At 49.8% G+C, this 26,446-nt stretch overlaps 1 protein-coding gene across 1 annotated transcript in view; it reads left to right on the top strand.

The window, feature by feature from the left end:
• Positions 1 to 26,446, top strand: part of LOC120999221 (MFS-type transporter SLC18B1-like) — a 130,540-nt gene that overhangs the window by 101,776 nt on the left and 2,318 nt on the right. Inside the window, exons 11-12 of the mRNA XM_040430095.1 lie at positions 23,036 to 23,129; positions 23,223 to 23,275. Of these exons, the coding sequence (XP_040286029.1) occupies positions 23,036 to 23,129; positions 23,223 to 23,275 (147 nt within the window). The remainder of the gene's footprint in view (positions 1 to 23,035; positions 23,130 to 23,222; positions 23,276 to 26,446) is intronic.

The following is a 26,446-nucleotide window of genomic DNA, read 5'->3' as shown; positions in this document are numbered from 1 at the left end:
GGCCATTTCCTGACGGGGGTATTGGTCATATTTTGCTCGCCCCTACTACAACTAACTGTTCTTACCTGTTCCGCCCCCACCATATACCAACATACCCAACCATCCCAAAAAGACTCAGACACCTGTTGGAATATATTGGCCACAGCAGCCGTTTATTAATATAAATACAACATAACATAAACCATAACAATGACTCCTCCTAACGGGGGAGGTCCTTAGAGCCCCACAAATCCCCCAGCTGCTGATCCGGGGTGAGCCATTTTGCCTCCAGCCGTGACCCCCAGCTCGGAAGCACCACAGAATGGCCCCCCCCTCAACAGCTGGGCCACCATGGGAGTCCAGCCCCAACCGTGGGGGCCCTCCCAATGTCCTCCAGCTCCACCGTAACCAACTCCAAGGACCCCCCACCGCCACCAACGCACAGATTAGACTCCTCAACTCTGTGCGTTCCTCCACATCCTCAGGGCCACCTCAATACCCTCCTGCAGCGCCAGGCTCCACATATCCACCCCTACTGCATTCAGGTGCACCCCGTCCGCTCTCCAAAAGGAACCAACCCCGCTCTCCAAGTCCCTATGCCTGACCACCACTGCCCCGTTCCGTGCCATAAACCGCCCAACCGCCCGATTAACTTTAACCCGAGCCTTATTTACTGCCTCCAACGACCTCGCCTCCCTCCAGACTCGCCTCGGTACTATGTCTGACCACACGGTCACCAACCCAGGGAACAATGACCACAACCGCAACATGTCCCATTTTATATCTTTCACCAGCTCCCTGATAGGTCTCGCAGCCAAATCATTTCCACCCGCGTGGATCACCAACACGTCAGGTGCCCTATCCATCCGAGCAAAACGATGCACTTCCGGCAGCACCCCTCTCCAAATCATGCCCCTGCGCCCTATCCATCTTACCACCACCGACGCCCTGTCGAAACCTAGTTGCTGACCGTCCGGCCGAACTGCTGCCCGAACGGCCCCCCAGAAAACATAGGAGTGTCCCAAAATCCACACCAGGGCGGGTGCTGCACCTGAAACGAGAAAAATAATGCAAGAACAACACTGCCAACATAAAGCAAAATATCATCCCCCCCTTTTTTTTTTTTTTTTTTTTATAAACGATTCAGCCGAACATATGACCTAAAACGCGTAGATTCCCATCGTCCTATGCGTTTTATGACCTCATCCCCCAAACCCAGCCTTGCTGCTTCAGTGGCTGCACCAATCCTAAACGAATGACTGGAGTACCCCTCCCGATCCAGCCCCAACCCCTGCAAACATTTTGCAAACACTGCCGAAAATTGAAAACGGGACAAATAGGACCCATCCGCGTGAACTAACAGTGGACCTAGCCCCACCTCCACCCGTGAACCATACTCCCGAAGACAGCTGACCGGACACATATCACAATCCTCCACCGCAAACAACACCACCCTATGACCCCGACCCTCCACATCGGTCTTTGATCTACGGATAACGAACTCCACCCTATCCGGAAACAAATCCACATCATCCCTCATCAACCCCCCCGGTCTATACACCGACGGACAAACTAGTTCACCCAAACGAAGCGCCCCAAAGAACGCCAGCGAAAAAGCCAGTCTAAACAAACGGACCTCCTTCACTGAATTACACACACCCCTCAACTGCTCCCCCAATTCCAACAATAACGCAAACGATACCGGCCTCCTGGTATCCACCCCTGATCGCAGCCTACGCCATCCTTTTAACGCCTGCACCACCAGAAACGACTTAGTAAAATCAAACATCCGTCTCATTTTAAAACCGAAAGCCAGCCCAGCCATACAACCATTAATTTTACTAACTGACCATCCCTCTTCCTTACAATGGCCCAAAAACATCAACAACGCTACCTCCAAATCCTCCATCCTAGCCCCCAGATCCACACACCAAGCCTCCCAATGATCCCAAGCTCTGACATACATAGCCCACGTACCGGGCACCAACGACGCTTGAATGAGCCCATTCACGGTTCCTCCAGCAGATCCCACAGGCAAGCCGGACAAGGTAGGCCCGTAGCTTCCGCGTCCGGAGCCAACTGACGAAAACGATCCCACTGTGAACGAGAGAGGGCGTCAGCAATACAGTTCTCCACCCCCGGGACATGCACCGCCACCACCCAGGCATTAAGCGACAGGCACTCCAACACCAACCGCTGAAGAAGCCGTACCACTAAAGGCGAAGATGCCGACAAACCATTTATAGCCTGCACCACCCCCATGTTATCACAGTGAAAACGAATCTTCCTATTCCGAAAACGGTCCCCCCACAATAACACCGCCACCACAATTGGGAAGAGCTCCAATAACGCCAAATTCCTCACCCAACCGCGCTCAAACCACCCTACCGGCCACTGCCCAGCACACCATTGGCCACCACAAAATGCACCAAAACCGGAACCACCCGCCGCATCTGTAAACAGCTCAAAGTCAAACGAGTCCATCACATCCCCCATAAATAACGAGCGACCGTTATACTTTTCCAAAAATGACAACCACACCTTTAAGTCCGCCCGCAATTCCTTCCCCAGCCGAATGTAGTGACGAGGCGAAACCACACCTGCTGTCGCCCTAGCCAGTCGTCTACAGAAAACCCTTCCCATAGGCATGACCCGGCAAGCAAAATTAAGTTTCCCTAACAATGATTGAAGCTCCCGTAGCTGCAACTTCTTCTTCCTCTGGGCATTCACCAAATTCCCTCTTAAATCCTCTAATTTATCTACTGGCAGTCTACACTCCATCTTTTCGGAATCAATCACAATCCCCAAGAAACTCAATACCGTTACCGGACCCTCCGTTTTTTCCGCCGCCAACGGAACCCCAAACCAACCAAAAAGCGAACGTAACGTTTCCAACAACAAGGAACACACCCGCGAACCCGGGGGGCCTATACACAAAAAATCATCCAGGTAGTGAATCAGAGATGCACAACCTGATGAGTCTATCACAGCCCATTCCAGAAACGAACTGAACGTTTCGAAGTAGGCACATGACAAAGAGCACCCCATGGGCAAGCATCGGTCCACAAAGAAACCCCCCTCCCAAAAACAGCCTAACAAATGGTGACAATCCGGATGTACCGGCAGTAACCTAAACGCCGCTTCAATATCCGTCTTTGCTAGGAGTGCCCCCGCCCCAAAGCGCTTCACCCACGCGACCGCTGCATCAAATGACGTATACACCACCGTACAAAGTGCGGGGTCAATACCATCATTGACCGAAGAACCCTTTGGAAAAGACAGGTGATGAATAAGCCGAAACTTATTCACCTCCTTCTTAGGGACCACTCCCAGCGGTGACACTCGCAAATCCGCAAAAGGCGGCTCCTGAAACGGTCCCGCCATCCGACCCAACAACACTTCCTTATTTAGTTTATCCGTCACCACCTCCGAATGCTCCCTAGCCGAACGCAAATTCTTTTTTAACAACACTGCCCCCCCTGGTACAAACGGAATCCTAAACCCCTCCCCAAACCCTGCCTCAAGCAATACCGCCGCTGCCCTATCCGGATACCTAGCGAGAAAAGGCACCATCCTTTCCAGTCTGACCGGCGTCTCCCCCTTTGCTATTGGCGTCCCCTTTCTGCTTCCCGCCCCTAAAGCATCTTGCCACTCCATGGTTCCCCCCACAACCTGAGCATTCGTGTTTAAATTTGCATTTAACCCCGAATCTACAGTTTCCTTCATTAAAGGCAAAGCACAAGCCTCTTGCTGAGGCCGACGCCATGCTGGAAGACCCCCCGCTCCCTCCTTCCCCCCGAAAGGGCTGCCCAGATCTAACAGGTGCCGTCACCCTCAGCCATAAGGCAATATCTTTGTGATCCCACCTTATGTCTGGACGCACCGCTTTTCTCTGCCGGAATTGTTCATCGTAACGCAACCAGGCAACCCCCCCGTAAACCCTATACGCTTCGCCTATAGCATCGAGATAACAAAACAGCGCCGAACAATTTTCCGGCGCCTTCTCCCCAATCACACTCGCCAAAATAGCGAACGCCTGCAACCAATTAGCAAACGTCCGTGGAATCAACCTGAACCGTCGTTTTTCCTCCTCATCTTTTTTACCCTCGTCCTTTTTTGCCCTATCTAGATTAAACCTCTCCAAGGGGAGCAAAGAAAAAATCTCTACATACTCCCCCTTCCAAATCCGCTCCCGCACCTCCGCCTTCAAATGAGCCCCCAAAGGCCCCTCAAAGCAAACATACACCTCTCCCTTTGCCTTATCGTCCACCCGCACCGTCTCCTCCTCCGCCTCAGCCCCCGCCTGCGTCTGCACTGACATCCCCACTCCCGGTAATGCCCGCCGAGGCTCACCCACCAACCCGAAACCTCCCGACGGACCCTGTACACCCCACGCCTGTAAAGGGGATCCCCCCGCCACCCCCCAACTAGCCATCAATCCCGCCAAACCCCCCAACAATTGCCCTAAACCCCTGCTGACATCCGCCTGCGGGCCACTACCCCCCCCCCAACCCCCATGCCCTGCATTACCTGTGCTAACGGTCCCCAAGTAATCTCACCTGGCTGCCTGGGTGCTGTGTCCCCATCAGCCGCGATTCCTGACTCCAGACGAACCGTCCCTTGAGGCAGATCTTCGGATCCCGCCGCCAATCCATCTTCATACTGTCCCCTGGAAACGCTGGTACCAGGGACGATGCGTCTCTCCACGACTGGATCCTGAGGGGCAGAGCTCTCCTCTTCACTCTGCCTCCTGGCAGAGCTGGGGTCAGCAGCAAGGCAGCACTCTCTATGGCAATCTGGATCCGTCCTGCTGCATCTTCTCCCTTCTGCCTGTCCCCTGGCCAGCCTCAGACCAGGGACGCTAGGGTTAACTGAGGCACGGTGGGCGGAGCTACTGTGGGCGGAGCTACCCCTCACACACTGAACGGAGGGCCTGCTGCTCGTTTCTCCTTCCCTTGCAGCAGCCCCGTATTGCAGCCTATTCCTCCCACGCCGGGCGGTCACCCCCCTGCCAGGAGTTAGGGGGGCCCCCGCCGCACCTGGTCCAGAACCCCCGCCGCTGCCGCTGGATGAAGGAGATGGCCGGGCCCGGCCACCCCTGGGGCTCCGCCTACCAATTGGATTCCTTCCACGTCGGGGCCTTGAAGCAGCTGGCACCGGAGGCGCCCGACGTGAAGGGTCCTGTGAAGGGCTCCGGACACGCCGCTGAGCCCGAAGGGGGGATGAAGAAGGACTAAAGCGCGCCGGCGGCCTTGCCCGCCGCGGCCGTATTAAAGGTGGCTGAGGCAAGACAGGAGCCTCAGCCTCCCCCCTCAGCAACAACCGAACCTGCTCCTGGGCCTATGCCGATCCGTGGACCGCTGCTGCCGCCCGCAGCTCCTGAATCGCCGCTTCCAACTGCTCCATCTCTGCAACAGGTCTGGCCAGCTTTCTCAGGTAACCAAAATGGCTACCGTCCACTGTCCCCCTACTCTATTTAACCCCTACGCTCCTCCCCTCCTGCTCAAACCCACCAATACGACCCCCCTGCATCCACCCCACCCCCTGCTACCCCAATCCTAATCTCCCTGGGGCTCACTAACCAAACCCCCCGTCATGTGGGCCTACCCTTAGGGGCCCCCCTTTCTCCCCCCTTCCAGTCCGGCCATTTCCGTTTGTTTGTTTTGCTCACTTGTCAGGGGATCGGTAGCACAAAGATTTATAAGAACATCCATTACAGATAATTGTCCCGATCCTCTGGCGGTGTAAAAGGACTATTATACCTAGTGCTGGGCCTGAGGAAGAAATGCAAAGGGACAGTATTGCCTGGATTAAACCATTAAGGCTACGTGCACACAACAGTGAAAAAAAAAAAACATCCATTAAAAATGAATAAACAATCCATTTTTAACTGACTTTTTTTTCCACTGATGCCTTTTTGAGAAACGGACGTTAAAAATGGACACATTCATTTTATAGGGGCAGTCGGTTAGTGAAAAGCGGACTAGATAGAACATGTTCTATTTTTTATTCACTCGCCATCAAAAAACTGCCATGTGAATAACCCTATAGACTGCCTTTGGTCTTAAAACAGACGTGTGATGGCAGTAAAAAAACATCCTGTGCATGTAGCCTAAGGCAGTTAAAATATAACTTCTACAGACCCACAGTGCTTGCCAGGGGCGGATTGGCCATTGACCCTACAGGGAAATTTCCAGGTGGGCCAATGCCTAGGAGGGCCACTCAAGCCCTCCTCACGGCCGCCAGCTGGGTACATAATGATCTTATTCTCTCTTATGCAACTGGACTGGACAGGACAGGACAGCGATACAGTTAAATACTGTGACATAGGTGGCAGTATTTTGTGCTGCACTGTGGTATTTGGTTCAGCTGGGGCGGTATATTGTTCTGCCCTATGGTATTGCTGACCCTGCCTACTTCTGTTGTCCCTGCCTAATTATGTTGTCCCGCTTTCTGTCAATTTAAACCCATCTGAAACGTGGGGCCACTTTTACAATTTTTTCCAGGGCCACTTTTAGTTCCCAGTCCGCCCCTGGTGCCTGCTATAGCAATGGCAAATGCAATACCCTGCACAGCAGTGCCAACATGATATTGGGGAGGGGGCGCAGACAGAAAAGTATTACAGGTCTTAAGAGGCCCATGGTTTGCACACAGTTCTAAAACAACAATGCTAAAAATGTGTATACGGTATGAACGGAAAATGTGTATATGGTAACGTTTGAATGATCAACAAACTACTAGCACTGTAGTCATTACAGGGAACCTGTCACCACTTAGTGATAGACACGCTGAATTCAGCATTCCGTTAGATATATGAGCCTAGTTTGAAATGTTTTGTTGCAGTGCCCACATTGTGCTGTGAGCCAGCAGTTCTCTGTATTCATGAGCAGTGATGGCCAGTTCGCAGTGTTCGCCAGCGATCACATGCGATCTGCCATCTTAACTGACAAGTCCAGTGAGGCACGGGTAAGTCCTTACCTGTGCCTGTGTGCGAGCCTTTCTGAAATGAAATGCGGTCCCTGGGAGCAGGCAGTTCCGAGAACGGAGTCCCCCGGAGTCTGTTCTCGGAACTGCCTGCTCCCGGAGACCGCATTTCATTTCAGACCAGCTCGCGCACAGGCACAGGTAAGGACTTACCTGTGCCTCACTGGACTTGTCAGTTAAGATGGCAGATCGCATGTGTACGCAGGCGAACACTGCGGACTGGCCATCACTGCTCATGAGCTGCCGACTTCTCCTGCCGCTGGTTGACAGCTTTTCTTCTGTCAATCAGAGATGGGAGGGCATGGTTCTCTCACTGTATGACTACTATAGACTTCAGAATCACAGTGTGATATGAGCGCTGCAACTAAAAACTATAAATTTCACAAAAAGTACACCACAGCGCTGAAATTGGTACAAAATCGTCACTACTTTATGCTTCTCTCAGAAATAGCAGAATAAACATGGTGACTGATTCCCTTTCAAAGAAAACCTTACTTTTAAAGGTGATATTCCTTTTGTCTGTGTGTTGAAGATCACTTTGATATGGTGAAACTGCTTTGACACTGCTCATAGATTTCTGCTATTGGAAATAATATTACAGGGTAGAGATTGGCCATTCACACTAAATAGCTGTCAGAGGAACGTTCTTTTATAGCTATCTCTCCTGCCTGTATTGCAGCTTGCAAACAGCGGGTCCTCAATATCTGTGCCCCGGCTGTTTGTGCACCGCATCACAAATGCGGACCCATTCACTTGAATCTGGAAGGTCCCATGGGGAACAGAGGCACGGAACCCCACAGAAACACTACTGAGTGCTTCCGTAGGGTTTCTCTCCGTGCCTCCGCACCGGAAAAAAATAGAACACGCGGACGGATCATGGACCCATTTATGTTGAATGGTTCTGGATCCGTCTGCAACAGCCACACCTAAGTGTTCTGATATTAGACACCTTATACAGAATTTGCAACCTATAAAGGATTTTTCCTTTTTTTTTTTACATATTTAATTCGTCACAAGTTCACTTACTTGTGGGTAATCACTGTGATTTCACATGTCTTTACTATGAAGTTTGGTCAATAAATAGACCTTGAGATAGACAGACCTTGATGCAAGACGTGTGCTGCAGTTCTTCTATAAGCTATATATGATCTGATACCATAATGTGTTTATTACCCTTCATAAATTGTAGATCAATACATGAACTTTTAACACTGAGATACTGCGTAGCCTTTTAAGAAGACTAAGCAGCTACTTAAAGGGAACCTTGGTTGAACATGGTGTTTGAGCTGCAGGTAGCATGTTATAGAGCAGGAGGAGCTGAGCAGATTGATATGTAGAAGGAAAAAATTCTGTAAAACTTTTATATTACTGCTCATTCTTGGCATTGAAGTCAAGCAGATGGACCTTTCAGTGATTGATCGCTAGCAGTGTATGGACTGTCATAGAGGAAAGGCTGTCAATCAACAATAGGACCACCTTCTTGAGTTTAAGGAGCAAGGAGACACCACCGGACCCCATTGATTATAATTGGACCCGGCAGAGATCCAGCCTGTTTCCAGCATTAGGCCCCTTTCACACAGGCGAGTATTCCGCGTGGGTGCAATGCTGTTCAACCTGTTCACATGAGCGGTGATTTTCACGCATCACTTGTGCATTGCGTGAAAATCGCAGCAAGCTCTATTTTGTGCGTTTTTCACGCAACGCAGGCCCCATAGAAGTGAATGGGGCTGCGTGAAAATCGCAAGCATCCGCAAGCAAGTGTGGATGCGGTGCGATTTTCATGCACGGTTGCTAGGAGACGATCGGGATGGGGACCCGATCTTTATTATTTTCCCTTATAACATGGTTATAAGGGAAAATAATAGCATTCGGAATACAGAATGCAAAGTAAAATAGCGCTGGAGGGGTTAAAAAAATAAATAAAATAATTTAACTCACCTTAATCCACTTGATTGCGCAGCAGATCATCACATGGTCCGTCACCATGATAAAAGATCATGTGACGGACCATGTGATGACCGGAGTGACGTCACCACAGGACCTTTTCCTGCACACAGCAAAGAAAGAAGTCAGAAGAGATGCCGGCTGCGCGATCAAGTGGATTAAGGAGAGCTAAATTATTATTTATTTATTTTTTTAACCCCTCCAGCGCTATTTTACTTAGCATTCTGTATTCAGAATGCTATTATTTTCCCTTATAACCATGTTATAAGGGAAAATAATACAATCTACACAACACCGATCCCAAGCCCGAACTTCTGTGAAGAAGTTCGGGTTTGGGTACCAAACATGCCGATTTTTCTCACGCGCGTGCAAAACGCATTACAATGTTTTGCACTCGCGCAGAAAAAAATTGCGCATGTTCCCTCAACGCACCCGCACCTTTTCCCGCAACGCCCGTGTGAAAGAGGCCTTAGTGTCGGAATTCAGCCTGACAAAAACTGGTGCTTGCAATGTAAAGTATTTGCGCCTGCAACCAAACAAAATGGCCGCTAGTAGAATGAGACTAAGGGAGTCTTGTGCATTCACCATTACTGTAAGTAACGGTGCATACCGAACTGTATTAAAGAACAAATCTGATCCCGAATCTGTTGATTGTGGCTCAATCCATAACAGCTGCTACAGTAGCAGCAGCCATCGCTCGTCCTCATACTGTGGAGGTGATCACTGCATGTAAATGCAGTGCTTCATCTCCATTTAACGAGCCACCAATATTCAGGAAGGAACGCTTTCTTCCCAACAATCGGCTGCTCGTTGGATCATCTAAATGCACCTTAAGACTTTTATAATCAGGGGCTGATAACTGAAGTTGGGTGCAGCTCTGCATTGTCCTCAATATCCTAATTCTTCCTCCTAATATCAATCACATGACTTTCCTGGGGACAGTGGCAGAGAAGTAGAAGATTACTTCCGAGACATCATATCCAGGAAGCACTTCTATGTTATAGAAAGCTTTTGTGGGGATTCGCTCTGGTAGACAGGACAAGCGGACGGGGTATAGAGGCAAAGTCCAGTTTGTAACAAAACAGTACGACAGTCTATTTGCAGTTTTTTTCTAGACAGTTCATACAGCAAAACAGTCACCTGTTATCCTAGGTGTTAGTTAACACCCGATCGGCATTGCTCAGGACAGACCAGACCTCCCAAACTCAGGCCTCCAGCCTAGCACACGGCTCAGATCCCAATCCAGCAATTGTCAGAGCTCCTCTGTCAGAGAGAAAGGTAATTACCACCAGCTGACACTGCTGGCTGTTTTTTTTATATAGGCCAGTCAAGACCCGGCCTGGAATGTGGGGAGTAGTCACCCACCCAGCACTTTGACTACTCCCAGTAAGAGCCGTCACGGATCAGCTAGTACAGCTATACTAAATAGCAAGGTGTCAAACAGAAACTGCTGCTGACACATGAAACTGGCTCTTACTCCACCGAGGCCAGGAAGCTCGGTGACACATATCTTCCATCAACGACGGTCCCTTGCACCTTCCTACATACCTCCCCCCTTTGTTCAACCCTGAGGGGGTGAACACTTGCCAGACAGTGTACCCGGGACAGGGCATCCGTGTTTCCCTGCAAGCGGCCTGTCCTGTGTTCCACTGAAAACTTTAAGTTCTTTAATGACAAGAACCATCTGGTGACCCGAGCATTCCTTTGGCCTGCCTCATCCACTTGAGAGGGGAGTGGTCAGTCACCAGACGGGACTTTCTCCCCAACAGATAATAGCGGAGAGACTCGAGTGCCCACTTGATGGCCAGGCACTCTCTCTCCACTATACTGTACCTGATCTCGACTGGGGTAAGTTTGCAGCTCAGAAAAACAACAGGATGTTCCTCCCCATTGATTTCCTGAGAGAGTACAGCTCAGAGGCCTACTTCAGAGGCATTGGTCTGTACCACAAACTCCTTCTTGAAGTGGGGTGTCACCAAAACCGGTGACCCGCACAGGACCGACTTCAATGCGGAAAAAGCCTCTTCCGCCTGGTCATTCCAGCGGACCATCACGGACTTCCGTCCCTTTAAGAGCCCTGTCAACTGAGCCGCTATTTTATTCACTAGGGGTTTGATAACTCCATGTCCAATGACGTACCCCAGGTACTTAGTCTCCTCTAACCCTATTGTGCATTTCTTTGGGTTAGTCCACTACAGCCTGCACTTTGGGTAGATGACTTTCCCAGTCAGTACTGTGGATGACAAAATCGTCTAGATAAGCTGAAGTGTACCGACGATGTGGATGCAGCTCAATGTCCATGAGCCATTGAAAAGTGGCAGGGGCGCCATGCAGACCAAAGGGTAACACCTTATATTGGTACAGCCCCTCTGGTGTGATGAAGGCAGTTTTCTCTTTGGCAGCCTCCATCAATGGTACCTGCTAGTACCCTTTGGTGAGGTCCAAAACAGAAAAATGCTGGGCTTGGCCTAACCTCTCAATAAGCTCATCCACCCGAGGCATGGGATATGCATCAAACTTAGAGATCTCGTTTAGTTTTCGGAAATCGTTACAAAACCAGAATGTTCTGTTTGGCTTGGGTATTAGCACTATAGGACTAGCCCACTCACTTTTAGACTCATCAATGACGTCTAGCCTCAGCATCATCTGCACTTCCTCTAAGATGGCTTGTCGCCGAGCCTGGGGTACCCGGTATGGTTTTAGCTGGACTTTCACCTGAGGCTCAGTGACAATGTCATGCCGAGTTGTAGAAGTGCGTCCAGGGAGATCCGAAAACACATCCATGTTCCGGCTAATAAACTCCCTGGCCTCCTGAGCCTACTTAGAGGAGAGGCTGTCAGAAATTCTTACTGTGGAAGGCGCTTCCCTTGCTTCAGACAGAGGGGCCAAAACCGCTTCTTCTAGAAAACCTGGCCGCTGGCTGTATTTAGGACAGGTTTCCCTATCTTTCCATGGTTTGAGTAGATTCACATGGTACACCTGCTCCGGCTTTCAACTCCATGTCTGGTGTACTTTATAATTTACCTCTACAATTTTTTCAAGTACCTCGTAGGGCCCTCTGCCACGGTCGGCACCAGAACCAAAACCCGATCACCCGGGTTAAAGATCCGGACCCGAGCCTGCCGAATATAGATCTGACTTTGGTCTCGCTGAACGGCCTCCATATGCTCCCTGACAAGAGGCAAAATGGTCTCTATCCGCTGTTGCATCTTGGTAACATACTCAAGGACACTTTTATGCAGAGTGGGTTGCTGCTCCTACTCCTCTTTGGCTACGTCTAACATACCGCAAGGATGTCTGCCATATTGCAATTCGAAGGGCGAAACCAAGTAGAGGCCTGGGGTACCTCTCGCACAGAGAACATGAGATGGGGCAGAAGAAGGTCCCAGTCCTTCCCATCTTTAGACTCCACCCTTTTTAACATGGTTTTTAGTGTTTTGTTAAACCTTTCAACCAGACCGTCCATTTGCGGATGGTACACGGATGTCCGTAAATGTTTGATATGCAGCCACTTACAGAGTTCTCTCATGACCTTGGACATAAAAGGGGTCCCCTGGTCAGTCAGAACCTCTTTAGGTAGCCCCACTCGAGAGAACATCTCCATTAGCTCCTTAACTATATGTTCAGCCGATGTATGTCGCAGTGTCACCGCCTCCGGGTACTGAGTGGTGTAGTCTAGGATGACCAAGATGTGTTGGTGTCCTCTAGCGGACTTCGGTACTGGGCCTACGAGGTCCATAGCAATTCTCTCAAACAGTACCTCGATGATCGGGAGAGGTACCAAGGGACTGCGGAAAAGGTGCTGGGGGCTAGTTGCCTGGCAGGTCAGAATTCGCCCACCTCCCTAAACACACTAGGCCAGTAAAACCGTTGTAGTATCCGGTCCTGTGTTTTCTATATTTCCAGATGACCCCCGAGAACAGGTTGGTGGGCTAACTCTAACACCAGTTTGCGATAAGCTTGGGGCACCACCAACTGTTCAATGGGTTCACCCCGCAGCTGGTTTACCTAATACAACATATCCTTCTGAACCACAAAATGGGGGAACACCGACTCTGCCCCAGCAAGTTGTGGTTCACTATCTACTATTAATACATTTTCCCAGGCTCGGGATAGGGTTGAGTCTCGGTGTTGTGCAGTACCAAAATTATCCCCGGAGACATTGAGGTCTGCCAGCTCAAGCCCCGGCGGCAAGTCCTCCATGTCTCCCACCATTAAACTCAGTGGGGTTGTCTCCCCCTCTTCCACCGAAGTGGCGGTCAGCCCTACCGCTGGCCCTTCGGCCTTGGGTTCCCAGGGTTCTGGCCTTCCCCCGGAGCAAGGCCACTCTGCCAGGGTTACCCCTGTCTCATGGGTATCAGTCACTTTCATAGCAGGCCTCAGTGCCGGGAAACCTGGGAAGTCTCTCCCGATTATAAGTTCGTAGTGTAAGTTTGTGGCAACTGCCACTTTGTGAGTCCACCTGCCGGCCCCCGTGGTTAGAGACACCAGGGCGGTGGGATAGTCTTTTAAGTCCCCATGAATGCACATGACCCCAACTTTCCGGCCAGTATACTCAGCGGACTGTACCAGGGGAGCCCTTACTAGGGACACCAGACTCCCTGAGTCCAGCAGGGCCTCTACTGAAGTGTCTTCCACTTACACCTGGCACAAGTGATTTTGAGTTTCTGGGGTACCCGCTGCACACAGCTTCCTGGCATATAATGACTGACAGAAGCCATAGTTCGTGTCCTTGGGTTTCACCTTATGTGGACAGTCAGCTTGTACATGGCCAGGCTCCCAACACTGCCAGCAGACTATCGGAGCCGGGTGTACATCCCGGGCGGGTTTGGTTGGCACAAGTCTCCGGATCTGGGGTGGAGATTTACAGGATTTGACTGCCCACCTCCCAAATGAATCCCTCTGTAGATTCCGGGTAGCCTCATAGCGTTCCACCAGGTCGACCATCTCAAGGGCATTACCTGGAGAGACCTGACCGATCCATTGCTGGAGAGGGGGTGGTAAAGCCCCCCAGAACATGTCAGCCAATATTTTGTCCAGCATAGCCATGGGACTCAGCACATTAGGCTGTAGCTACTTTTGCAAAAGGTGGAGTAAGTCATAATACTGGGGTCTCGCGGGCTCACTGATGTACCTGCTGGGCCCGGACCAACACATTCACCCCCAGTCTTGCCAAACTCTCACCCTTTACTGTGTGGTAGACAGCTGCTTGATCGTCCAGCAAGTCGAAATACACCTGTTGGGAATCGGATGCCAGAAACGGAGCGACGACCACAGCCCACTGGTCTCGCCAGCTTCTCCCTTGTGGCCACTTTCTCATACATCGCCAGGTAGGTTTCGATGTTGTCTGCGGATGTCATCTTAGGAATCACCGCACGGACTGCCTTCCGGGCATCGTGGCTGTCTGCAAAGCCATCACGTGTTGTAGCAGCAACTGGTTGGTCTCTTGCTGCTGCTTGTTAGCCACCCATTGTTGCAGGTTTGTCTCTCGCTGCTGCAAATTAGCCTCCATGAGGGTCTTCACAACAGCCTTCATTTTGTCGTGGGGCATGGGTTGTAATACCGCTGGTTTGATGTATGACATACAACAGTGTTCAAAAATGCAAACCAACAAATATTTTGGCATTCACGTCGGCCTCACTGCTCCTGCCGCATCCTCCACCAATTGTGGCCATTCGTTCTGGTAGACAGGACAAGCTGGTGCAGTATAGAGGCAAAGACCAGTTTGTAACTCAAAAACTTCAGTGTTTTATTCACACTTGTGGCAACAAAATAGTCCATTTGCAGTTTTGGTGTTCGTTCACACCTAGACATTTCATACAGCAAAACAGTCACCTGTTATCAGGCCTCCAGCCTAGCACATAGCTCAGATCCCAATCCAGCGATTGCCAGAGCTCCTCTGTCAGAGAGAGAGAGGAAATTACCACCATCTGACACTGCTGGCTGTGTTTTTTATATAGGCCAGTAAAAACCTGGCCTGGAACATGGGGAGTAGTCACCCACCCAGATCTTTGACTACTCACAGTAAGATCCGTCCTGGATCAGCTATTACAGCTATACTAAATAGCAAGGTGACCAACAGCAACTGCTGCTGACACATGAAAACTGGCTCTTACTCCACTGAGGCCAGGAACCTTGGTGACAAGTACCTTTCGTCAACGACAGTCCCTTGCGCCTTCCTACACTTTGCAGATCAGGATAAGGGGAAGTGCTAGTGTAAACCTTCCTGACATCCATGTTGCTTTGCTGTTTGACCAACCACACTTCCATTTTCACTGCATATATGAGATGTACATGATCCTGTTAGAACTTTGGAGGCATGAAATTCACCTTCAGCCTTCAAAAGATGCAAAGAGTCACAAATTTTAAAGTATTAACTAACATGTCCTGATAGCTTAAAAGATGGGCAAATGTCTCACAGCTCAATGCTGTTATTTAGCATCTGACCATTTGTGACCACCCATGGAGGCAATGTACAATATTTGCTAAATATATATACTTAAAAGGGATGAAAAGTCTTTAGCAAGTGATGGCATGTCTTCAGAATAGGCCATCACTAGAGTTGAGCGAACACCTGGATGTTCGGGTTCGACGAGTTCGGCCGAACTTTCGAAAAATGTTCGGGTTCGGGATCCGAACTCGACCCGAACTTCATCCCGAACCCGAACCCCATAGAAGTCAATGGGGACCCGAACTTTTGGGCACTAAAAAGGCTGTAAAACACACCCGGAAAGGGCTAGAGGGCTGCAAAAGGCAGCAAAATGTAGTTAAATCCCCTGCAAACAAATGTAGATAGGGAAATGATGAGTTAACATAAAATAAATAAAAATTAAACAATATTAATTGGAGTGAGGTCCCATAGCACAGAATCAGGCTTCAAGTCACCCACCACAGGAGTAGGCCACCATTTAGTTACTTTGACCCCTACACCCAGACGGAGGAGAGAGGTTACACAGCAGAGAATCAGGCATTTAGATCACCCACCACAGGAGTAGGCCACCATTGAATCAGACCCCGGCAACCATGTCAGATGGCACAAGCATAAGCTTTATATCAATCAGCACAGGAGAAGGCGACTTTGACAGACTTTGACCCCTACACCCGGACGGAGGAGAGAGGTTTCAAAGCAGAGAATCAGGCATTTAGATCACCCACCACAGGAGTAGGCCCCAATTTAATGGGACCCCGGCAACCATGTCAGATGGCACAACCATCAGCTTCATATCAATCAGCACAGGAGAAGGCGACTTTGAAAGACTTTGACCCCTACACCCAGACGGAGGAGAGAGGTTTCACAGCAGAGAATCAGGCATTTAGATCACCCACCACAGGAGTAGGCCCCCATTGAATCAGACCCTGGCAACCATGTCAGATGGCACAACCATCAGCTTTATATCAATCAGCACAGGAGAAGGCGACTTTGACCCCTACACCCAGATGGAGGAGAGAGGTTTCACAGCAGAGAATCAGGCATCATATCAACCACCACAGGAGAAGCCACCATTTAGTTACTTTGACCCCTGCACCCAGGAAGAGGAGAGAGGCACCACAGCACATATTCTGGCATCATATCAGCCACCACAGGAGAAGCCACCATTGAGTTACTTTGACCCCCGCACCCAGGAAGAGGAGAGAGGCACCACAGCACATATTCTGGCATCATATCAGCCACCACAGGAGAAGCCACCATTGAGTTACTTTGACCCCCGCACCCAGGAAGAGGAGAGAGGCACCACAGCACATATTCTGGCATCATATCAGCCACCACAGGAGAAGCCACCATTTAGTTACTTTGACCCCTTCACCCAAACAGAGGAGAGAGGTTCCACATCAGAGAATCAGGCATCATATCAACCACCACAGGAGTAGGCCACAATTTAGTTTATTTGACCCCTGCACCCAGGAAGAGGAGAGAGGCCCCACAGCACATATTCTGGCATCATATCACACACCACAGGAGAAGGCCTCTTTCAGTGATTTAGGCCTTTGGACCCAGACAGAGGAGAGAGGTCAGAGATTAGCTTCATATCCCCCAGCACAGCAGAAGACCGCTTTATTTGACTTAGGCCTCAGCACCCAGACAGAAGACAGAGGTAGCATGGCAGAGGTTATGGCTTCATGTCACCCGTTAGTTTAACCGGCCACTTTCATCTGGTTAGGCCCCGGCGCCCAGACAGAGAAGAGTTTCATTCAACTGTGGGTTTCATAAAATTTGTATCAAATAAAGAAGTGGCCCGTAGCACAACAAGACATGTTTTAGGCAGTTAATAAGGACTACTCTGCACAAGGGAGGGACAGGTCCTGTGGGATCCATGCCTGGTTCATCTTTATGAAGGTCAGCTTGTCCACGTTGGCTGTGGACAGGCGGCTGCGCTTGTCAGTAATGACGCCCCCTGCCGTGCTGAATACGCGTTCAGATAAAACGCTGGCCGCCGGGCAGGAAAGCACCTCCAAGGCATAACATGCTAACTCTGGCCACGTGGACAATTTCGAAACCCAGTAGTTGAATGGGGCCGAACCATCCGTCAGGATGTGGAGGGGTGTGCAGACATACTGTTCAACCATGTTAGTGAAATGCTGCCTCCTGCTAACACGTTCCGTATCAGGTGTCGGTGCAGATAGCTGTGGCGTGGAGACAAAACTTTTCCAAATTTCTGCCATGCTAACCCTGCCCTCAGATGAGCTGGCCGTGACACAGCTGCGTTGGCGACCTCTTGCCACTCCTCTGCCTTCACCTTCCACCTGTTCCCCTGTGACATGTGGGAATGCTCTCAAGAGCGCCTCTATCAGCGTGCGCTTGTACTCGCGCATCTTACGGTCGCGCTCCAGTTCAGGAATTAAAGTGGGCACATTGTCTTTATACCGGGGATCCAGCAGGGTGGCCACCCAGTAGTCTGCACACGTTAAAACGTGGGCAACTCTGCTGTCGTTGCGCAGGCATTGGAGCATATATTCGCTCATGTGGGCCAGGCTACCCATGGGTAAGGACAAGCTGTCCTCTGTGGGAGGCGTATCGTCATCGTCCACCGTATCCCCCCAGCCACGCACCAGTGATGGGCCTGGGCTGCCACCCCGCTGTGAACTTGCGTCATTCTCGTCCCCCTCCACCTCCTCCTCCTCCTCGTCCTCCAGTACAGTGCCTTGGCTGGCGACTTGTGAACCTGTCCTCTGCTGCTTAAACAAACCTCCCTCTGAGCCACTTCGAACAGACTAGCCCGAAAGTGTTAGAAACGAGCCCTCATCCTCCTCCTCCTCCTCCACCTGGGCCACCTCCTCTAACATCATTGCCCTAAGTGTTTTCTCAAGGAGACATAGAAGTGGTATTGTAACGCTGATAACAGTGTCATCGCCACTGGCCATGTTGGTGGAGTACTCGAAACAGCGCAGCAGGGCACACAGGTCTCGCATGGAGGCCCAATCATTGGTGGTGAAGTGGTGCTGTTCGGCAGTACGACTGACGCGAGCGTGCTGCAGCTGAAACTCCACTATGGCCTGCTGCTGCTCGCACAGTCTCTCCAGCATGTGCAAGGTGGAGTCCCACCGGGTGGGCACGTCGCATATGAGGCGGTGAGCGGGAAGGCCGAAGTTCCGCTGTAGCGCAGACAGGCGAGCAGCGGCAGGATGTGAACGGCGGAAGCGCGCACAGACGGCCCGCACTTTATGCAGCAGCTCTGACATGTTGGGGTAGTGGTGAATGAACCTCTGCACCACCAAGTTCAGCACATGCGCCAGGCAAGGGATGTGCGTCAAACCGGCTAGTCCCAGAGCTGCCACGAGATTTCGCCCATTATCGCATACCACCAGGCCTGGCTTGAGGCCCACCGGCAGAAACCACTCGTCGGTCTGTTGTTCAATACCCCGCCACAACTCCTGTGCGGTGTGGGGCCTGTCCCCCAAACATATGAGTTTCAGAATGGCCTGCTGACGTTTACCCCGGGCTGTGCTGAAGTTGGTGGTGAAGGTGTGTGGCTGACCGGATGAGCTGGTGGAAGCAGTGGAGGAGGAAGCCGAGTAGGAGGAGGAGGCTACAGGAGGCAGAGAATGATGCCCTGCGATCCTAGGGGGCGGAAGGACGTGCGCCAAGGAACTGTCCGCCGGGGGCCCAGCCGCCACTACATTCATCCAGTGTGCAGTTAGTGAGATATAGCGTCCCTGGCCGTGCTTACTGGTCCACGTATCTGTGGTTAGGTGGACACTTGATTTTATCGGACACTTGCATGTGCAGGGAAGGCACGGCTGTCTTGGAGAAGTAGTGGCGGCTGGGAACCACATACTGCGGGACAGCCATGGCCATCAGCTGTTTGAAGCTGTCTGTGTCCACCAGCCGGAATGACAGCATTTCAAAGGCCAGCAGTTTAGAAATGCTGGCGTTCAGGCCAAGGGCTCGAGGGTGACTCGGGGGGAATTTGCGCTTCCTCTCTAAGGTTTGAGATATTGAGAGCTGAACGCTGCTGTGTGATATAGTGGAGACGCTAGTTGACGGTGGCGGTGGTGGTGGTGTCAGTGGCACATCCTCTGTTTGCTGCTCGGCAGGTGGCAACATTCCTCTCGAGGCGGAAGCCGAGGCAGCAGCAGTAGAGGGAGCAGGGGGAGCCTCAGCGAGTGCCTGGTTTTTAAGGTGTGTACCCCACTGCAGTTCATGCTTTGCATGTAGATGCCTGGTCATGCAGGTTGTGCTGAGGTTCAGAACGTTAATGCCTCGCCTCAGGCTCTGATGGCAGAGCGTGCAAGTCACTCGGGTCTTGTCGGTAGGACATTGTTTAAAGAAGTGCCATGCCAGGGAACTCTTTGAAGCTGCCTTTGTGGGGCTGGGTCCCTGTTGGCGATGTCCAGTAGCAGGCGAACTCTGGGGGCGGCGGCTCGTCTGCTTTGGCCCCCTGCTCCCTCTTTGGCTTCGCTGTTGTCTCGGTCTCACCACTACCTCTTCCTCTGAACTGTGAAAGTCATCGCCACGACCTTCAGTCCATGTGGGGTCTAAGACCTCATCGTCCTCTGCATCGTCTTCCACCCAGTCTCCCTCCCTGACCTCCTCCTGTTCAGTCTGCACACTGCAAAAAGACGCGGCAGTGGGCACCTGTGTTTCATCATCATCAGAGAGTCGGTGACTCTGCTGTGGTGGTATTCCCATGTCCTCTTCATCTGGAGACATAAGTGGTTGTGCGTCAGTGCATGGTATGTCTTCCTCCACTGGGGAAGGGCTAGGTGGACGCCCCTGGGAAACCCTGGAAGCAGAGTCTTCAAACAGAAGAAGAGACTGCTGCATAACTTGTGGCTCAGACCGTTTCCCTGATATGCTTGGGGGTGATGTGACAGACTGATGGGCTTGGTTTTCAGGTGCCACCTGTGCGCTTTCCGCAGAAGACTGGGTGGAAGACCATGTGGTGAACGTGCTGGAAGCACTGTCGGCCACCCAATCGATTAATGCCTGTACCTGCTCAGGCCTTACCATCCTAAGAGCGGCATTGGGCCCCACGAGATATTGCGGTACATTCTGCCGGCTAGTTGAGGGAGTTCGTTCCCTACTGTGTGCGCCTGGGGCCGAACGGCCACGTCCTCTACCAGCAACAGAGGCTCCACGGACACCACCACGACCGCGTCCTCGTCCCTTAATAGTATTTTTCTTCATTGTTGCGATTCAACTCGCACCACAATGAAATATATTATATTTATAAGCAAAATCCCCTCACTGGAATACTTTCAGTCTTTTGACTGTATGGATTACAGATGGAATGACTGTTATATGTGAGTACCGCTTTCTTTGACAGATTCTAGTATGGGTACATATATGTTTTCCCAACCCCAGCACATTAGTTTGCTAATTCCAGATGTATGAAACGCAGGCCTAACTGTATCTAGTATATTGAACGCCAGATAAACTAACTTGGCCTTTTTTAAATAAAAAAAAAATTCCCTCACTGGAATACTTTCAGTCTTTTGACTGTATGGATTACAGATGGAATGACTGTTATATGTGAGTACCGCTTTCTTTGACAGATTCTAGTATGGGTACATATATGTTTTCCCAACCCCAGCACATTAGTTTGCTAATTCCAGATGTATGAAACGCAGGCCTAACTGTATCTAGTATATTGAACGCCAGATAAACTAACTTGGCCTTTTTTAAATAAAAAAAAAATTCCCTCACTGGAATACTTTCAGTCTTTTGACTGTATGGATTACAGATGGAATGACTGTTATATGTGAGTACCGCTTTCTTTGACAGATTCTAGTATGGGTACATATATGTTTTCCCAACCCCAGCACATTAGTTTGCTAATTCCAGATGTATGAAACGCAGGCCTAACTGTATCTAGTATATTGAACGCCAGATAAACTAACTTGGCCTTTTTTAAATAAAAAAAATTCCCTCACTGGAATACTTTCAGTCTTTTGACTGTATGGATTACAGATGGAATGACTGTTATATGTGAGTACCGCTTTCTTTGACAGATTCTAGTATGGGTACATATATGTTTTCCCAACCCCAGCACATTAGTTTGCTAATTCCAGATGTATGAAACGCAGGCCTAACTGTATCTAGTATATTAAACGCCAGATAAACTAACTTGGCCTTTTTTAAATAAAAAAAATTCCCTCACTGGAATACTTTCAGTCTTTTGACTGTATGGATTACAGATGGAATGACTGTTATATGTGAGTACCGCTTTCTTTGACAGATTCTAGTATGGGTACATATATGTTTTCCCAACCCCAGCACATTAGTTTGCTAATTCCAGATGTATGAAACGCAGGCCTAACTGTATCTAGTATATTGAACACCAGATAAACTAACTTGGCCTTTTTTAAATAAAAAAAAAATTCCCTCACTGGAATACTTTATGGCTTTTCACTGTATGGATTACAGGTGGACTGGTATTAGTAGGGGTGACACAAGCACACCCAAGTCCCTGATGTAGGATTTCTATGGCACAGACCACTATTACAAGTGATTAATGGACGTTGGGAGAGATTGTGCTGCAGCACTAGTCCCAAGATGGCCGCCGCCTATCAGCCCAGTAACATGTGCCACAAAATGGTCTGCACAACCTTTAAAAAAAATAGCCTTGGACTGTGCTGCTAAATCGCTATTGGTCTGAATCCCAGGTGTAGATGTCTGACTTGTTTGGAGCTTTGGAATGCACACTGTGGCAGCTTCTGCTGCAGCACTACAAGTCGCAAAATGGCGGCCGGCGGTCAGCCCAGGTACATGTGGATGGAAAAATCACTCTGGCCACTCTAAAAATAGCCAATCCCTATCAAAAAAGCAGCTCAGCTGCAGTTGTTCAGATGAATCACAGGTGGAGGAGAGAAATTTGCTTCCAGTTATTCAATTATCCCTGCCTATTCTCGCCCTAGCATCAGCTGCGTCTATCCCTGTTCTATTCACATCGGGAGTGAGCACGTCCCGACGTGCGCACAAGCTTATAAAGAGGCTGAGTCACATGCTGCACTTGGCCAATCACAGCCTTGCCAATAGTAGGCATGGCTGCGATGGCATCTTAGGGCAAGTAGTATGATGCATGTTGATTGGCTGCTTTGCAGCCTTTCAAAATGCGCCAAAATACATGCCGAACGACGAACCCGAACCCGAACTTTTACGAAAAAGTTCGGGTTCGGGTCCGTGTCACGAACACCCCAAAATTCGGTACGGACCCGAACTATGCTCGAACTGTTCGCTCAACACTAGCCATCACTAGCTGATCGGTAGGTGTCTTGACACCCGCACTCCTGCCAATCAGCTATTCCTTGTAGCACCATCACCTGAACTCGGCGCCGGAGGTACACAGTACCATTAACCTTATAGTGGAGGGAGCATTGCTGTAGTAACAAAATCTCTCCTCTACAGTGTTGATGGTTCGGTGTAGTTCTGGAGCCGAATTCTGGCAATGTAGGTACACCAAACAGCTGATCAGCGGGAGTGCGGGTTGTGGGACCTCCACTGATCAGCTAGTGATGGCCTATTCTGAGGAAAGGTCATCACTTACTAAAGTCTGTACACCTTAAGCATTTATGCCGTATATGCTAGATAGGTTTCATCTTTACCATGAAACATTGATACCACTAAGAACATGTTTCTGCTGCAGTTAATTCAATTTATTGATTTTTCCTTTTTTCTTTTCCTACAAAGAACATTTGTAGGCCCAACACTTGGCGGATTTCTGAATGAAAAGTTCAATTTTCAGTGGGCGGCTGCCTTTCAAGGCATTGTGCCTCTAGTGTCTGTAAGTTACACAGAATCTTGTATCATTATATGATAGAAATGTTGCTGGTTTTAAAATGAATCATTTTTATGTTGTCATTTTGTCATTTTGCAGTTTGTGCTGAGTTTAACATTTTACTCCTGGGAGGCAAAGATAAAGAAAAAAAGGTAAGTCTTTCACAGCATGAATGAATCTTCTATACCTGGAGCTCGCGTTTATCGCTTCAACATGCTGTATGTTCATTACTGTATGTCAACAGAAAGTGTGTTAGATACTGAACAGATTACAAGCACTGAAGACATTACAGACACCATAGCATTTTTAATGTCCTCCTGATGCCGACACAGATTTTCTGTCTAAGGACCCATTTGCACTGCCAGATCATCAGTCTGCAAGCGAGCACTGATCATCAGTGTCTAAGCTTGTTTTAAATAGAGCTATCATCGTACTAGACGGGAATGAAAGATCACATTAAAGATTATTCATCTCCATTCAGTTTGCATATTGTCAGAGGCACATCCTTGTTTACACAGGGAGATGTGCTGCTGACAAACAATAATTTTTATGCTATCAACAACGTCTTTAGTTGCTGATCTTTGGCAATGTTTATACAGGGCAATGATTGGAAACAAATGTTCGTATGAATATTGGCCTTTTTAAAGGTCTTTAAAGAGTGCAGCAAACCGGACCGCAGGGGCAACATGTGAGGCTACGGTGAGCTGATGGGGGTAGTAGTAGTTTTTACTCATGGATAGCAGAGACTCCCTGGGACGGCGTGCAGTGATGGGGAAGACAGCACTAAATCTTCCGGGGCACTCTCTAGTACAGGGATCACCAGCCAGATGGTAGTTGAGGTGCCCTTGATGGTATAGGTGTTTAGGGTGCTTTTGAGGCTGGGACCCCGGTTGTTTGTGACGCCAGCACCGTTAAGTGCAAAGGTTGGTGGTGGAAAAGATGGTGGTATCTATACTTGGTCCTCACTCTAGCACTCAGGTAGGTACTGAATATAATAACTACTAGTCAGTAGCAATCCACAGGGCGGCTCCGTAATGGCAGGCATCAGTCTTCTGCTCCATTCTTTGGAATGGATGCTCTCTGAAGAATTACGGTCCACTATGTCCATAGAGGCATGTGGTAAAGGATAATTTTGCGCATTAATCATCCGGCTGTGTCCAGGTACTTTTAGGTTCCTCCTGGTGACTGTTGCGCGTGAAGTCCTTTGGCTAGTTTAGCTCTAACCTCCACTAGACTTTCTCTATATCCAGACGTAGACTCACTGGTCTGTGCTGTGCTGCTGTAATACTGTTCTCTATGCTCCCTTAGCTTGATCAGGGCCAAGGGGTCAAAATGGCAGCTACATTGTGGACTAGGCCTGTTCTGCTCCTCCATCAAATTCCTCTCTGTTCTCAACACTGGATTAACTTCAATTTCCACTAACTTTATTAGTAAACCCCAGATATATATATCAGTGATGCCAGCACCACCTAGGGGCGAATAGATGTAATGACTTCTAACAGCCTGGCAATAGGAATTACAGTTTGATACCACAATACATTAAATACACACATCAAAAGTTTAAAGTGCCCACATATAACACATAATGGGACACTGCAATACGACCTGTCATTCCTTCTGACGTCTATTTTAGTAAACATTTGTATTCCTCATAATATAACAATTCTGGAGCAGCTTTTATTATAACTCTGCAATGTACTGTTCCTCTGTTATTTCTCCTAGAAGTTTATGAATAAATTGACAACTGGCTGTTACTAGTTGGGGGATGAGTTCTCAGAGACTCTGACATTGTCTAATCATTACTGACAATGCCAGCGTGTTAAGGCTCCATGCACACGTCCGTGGTGTGTTGCGGACCCGCAACACACCCGCCTGGCACCCCCCTAGAAATACCTATTCTTGTCCGCAGCTGTGGACAAGAATAGGACCTGTTCTATCTTTTGCGGAGCTGCGGACCCGATAGAAAATGAATGGGTCCGCACCCGTTCCGCAAAATTGCGGAACGGATGCGGACCCATTTGCGGACGTGTGAATGGAGCATTAGGGACACACTCCTATCACAAGGAGCAGATTGATATATACTGTAGTTTTCTAGAGAAAGATTCATTAAAACTTGAAATTTATTCATTTATAGTATACTAGCAGAAGGACCTGGCTTCGCACGGGTATATTTCATCTATTTCATTTAATGTTTGTGTGTCGTTAGATATCAACAGTATCCCCCATAACAGTGACCTCTACAGCACCCCGCCCCTTTAACAGTGAACTCCACAGTCCCCCACCCCTTAACACTGACCCCCCCCCCCCCCGTGCCAGCCACTTTAAATGAGACCTCCACAGCAGCCCATCCCCTTAACTTTGACCTTCACAGCAGCCCGCCCCTTTAACAGTGAGTTTCACAGCACCCCACTCCCTTGACAGTGACCTCCTCAGGGGCCCCCCCCTTAACAGTGACCTCCACAGTACCCCGCTGCATTAACAGTGACCTCCACAGCAGTTGCCCCTTTAATAGTGGCCCCTGCCCCCTTAACAATGACCTCCACAGTGTCCGCCCCTTTAACAGTGACCTCCATAGCGGCCTTCCCCCTTAACAGTAACATCCACAGTGAACGCCTCTTTAACAGTGACCTACACAGTGCCTGCCCCTTTAACAGTGACCTCCACAGCACCCTGCCCCTTTAATGCTAGGGCTACATGACGACATGTGTTGTGCAACATTTTGTCTCAACAATTTTTATAATGATAGGCTATGGTGTGGCACTGCGACATGTGACATCCTGCGACACGACAGTGTCCTTTTTTATATTCATAGATCTACTGTTTCTGATTTCATTGTTCATGATGAATGTGAATGGCTGTGATTGGAGGATGGCCGCACATGTGCAGCTTCTCTTCCTTCACTTTGGGGGCGTCATTCTGGAGATTGGAGCAGGTCCTAGTGGACAGATGACCACCCCATGCACAAATGACCGCTCCATGCACAGATGTCCGCTCCATGCACAGATGTCCGCTCCATGCACAGATGTCCGCTCCATGCTGAGATGACCGCCCCATGCTCAGATGACCGCCCCATGCTCAGATGACCGCTCCCCACCCCATGCTCAGATGACCGCTCCCCGCCCCATGCTCAGATGACCGCTCCCCGCCCCATGCTCAGATGACCGCTCCCCGCCCCATGCTCAGATGACCGCTCCCCGCCCCATGCTCAGATGACCGCCCCATGCTCAGATGACCGCCCCATGCTCAGATGACCGCCCCATGATCAGATGACCGCCCCATGATCAGATGACCGCCCCATGCTCAGATGACCGCCCCATGCTCAG

This window comes from Bufo bufo, chromosome 4 (genome assembly GCF_905171765.1).
Source record: "Bufo bufo chromosome 4, aBufBuf1.1, whole genome shotgun sequence".
NCBI lineage: Eukaryota > Metazoa > Chordata > Amphibia > Anura > Bufonidae > Bufo > Bufo bufo.
This window is presented reverse-complemented; position numbering and strand designations above follow the sequence as displayed.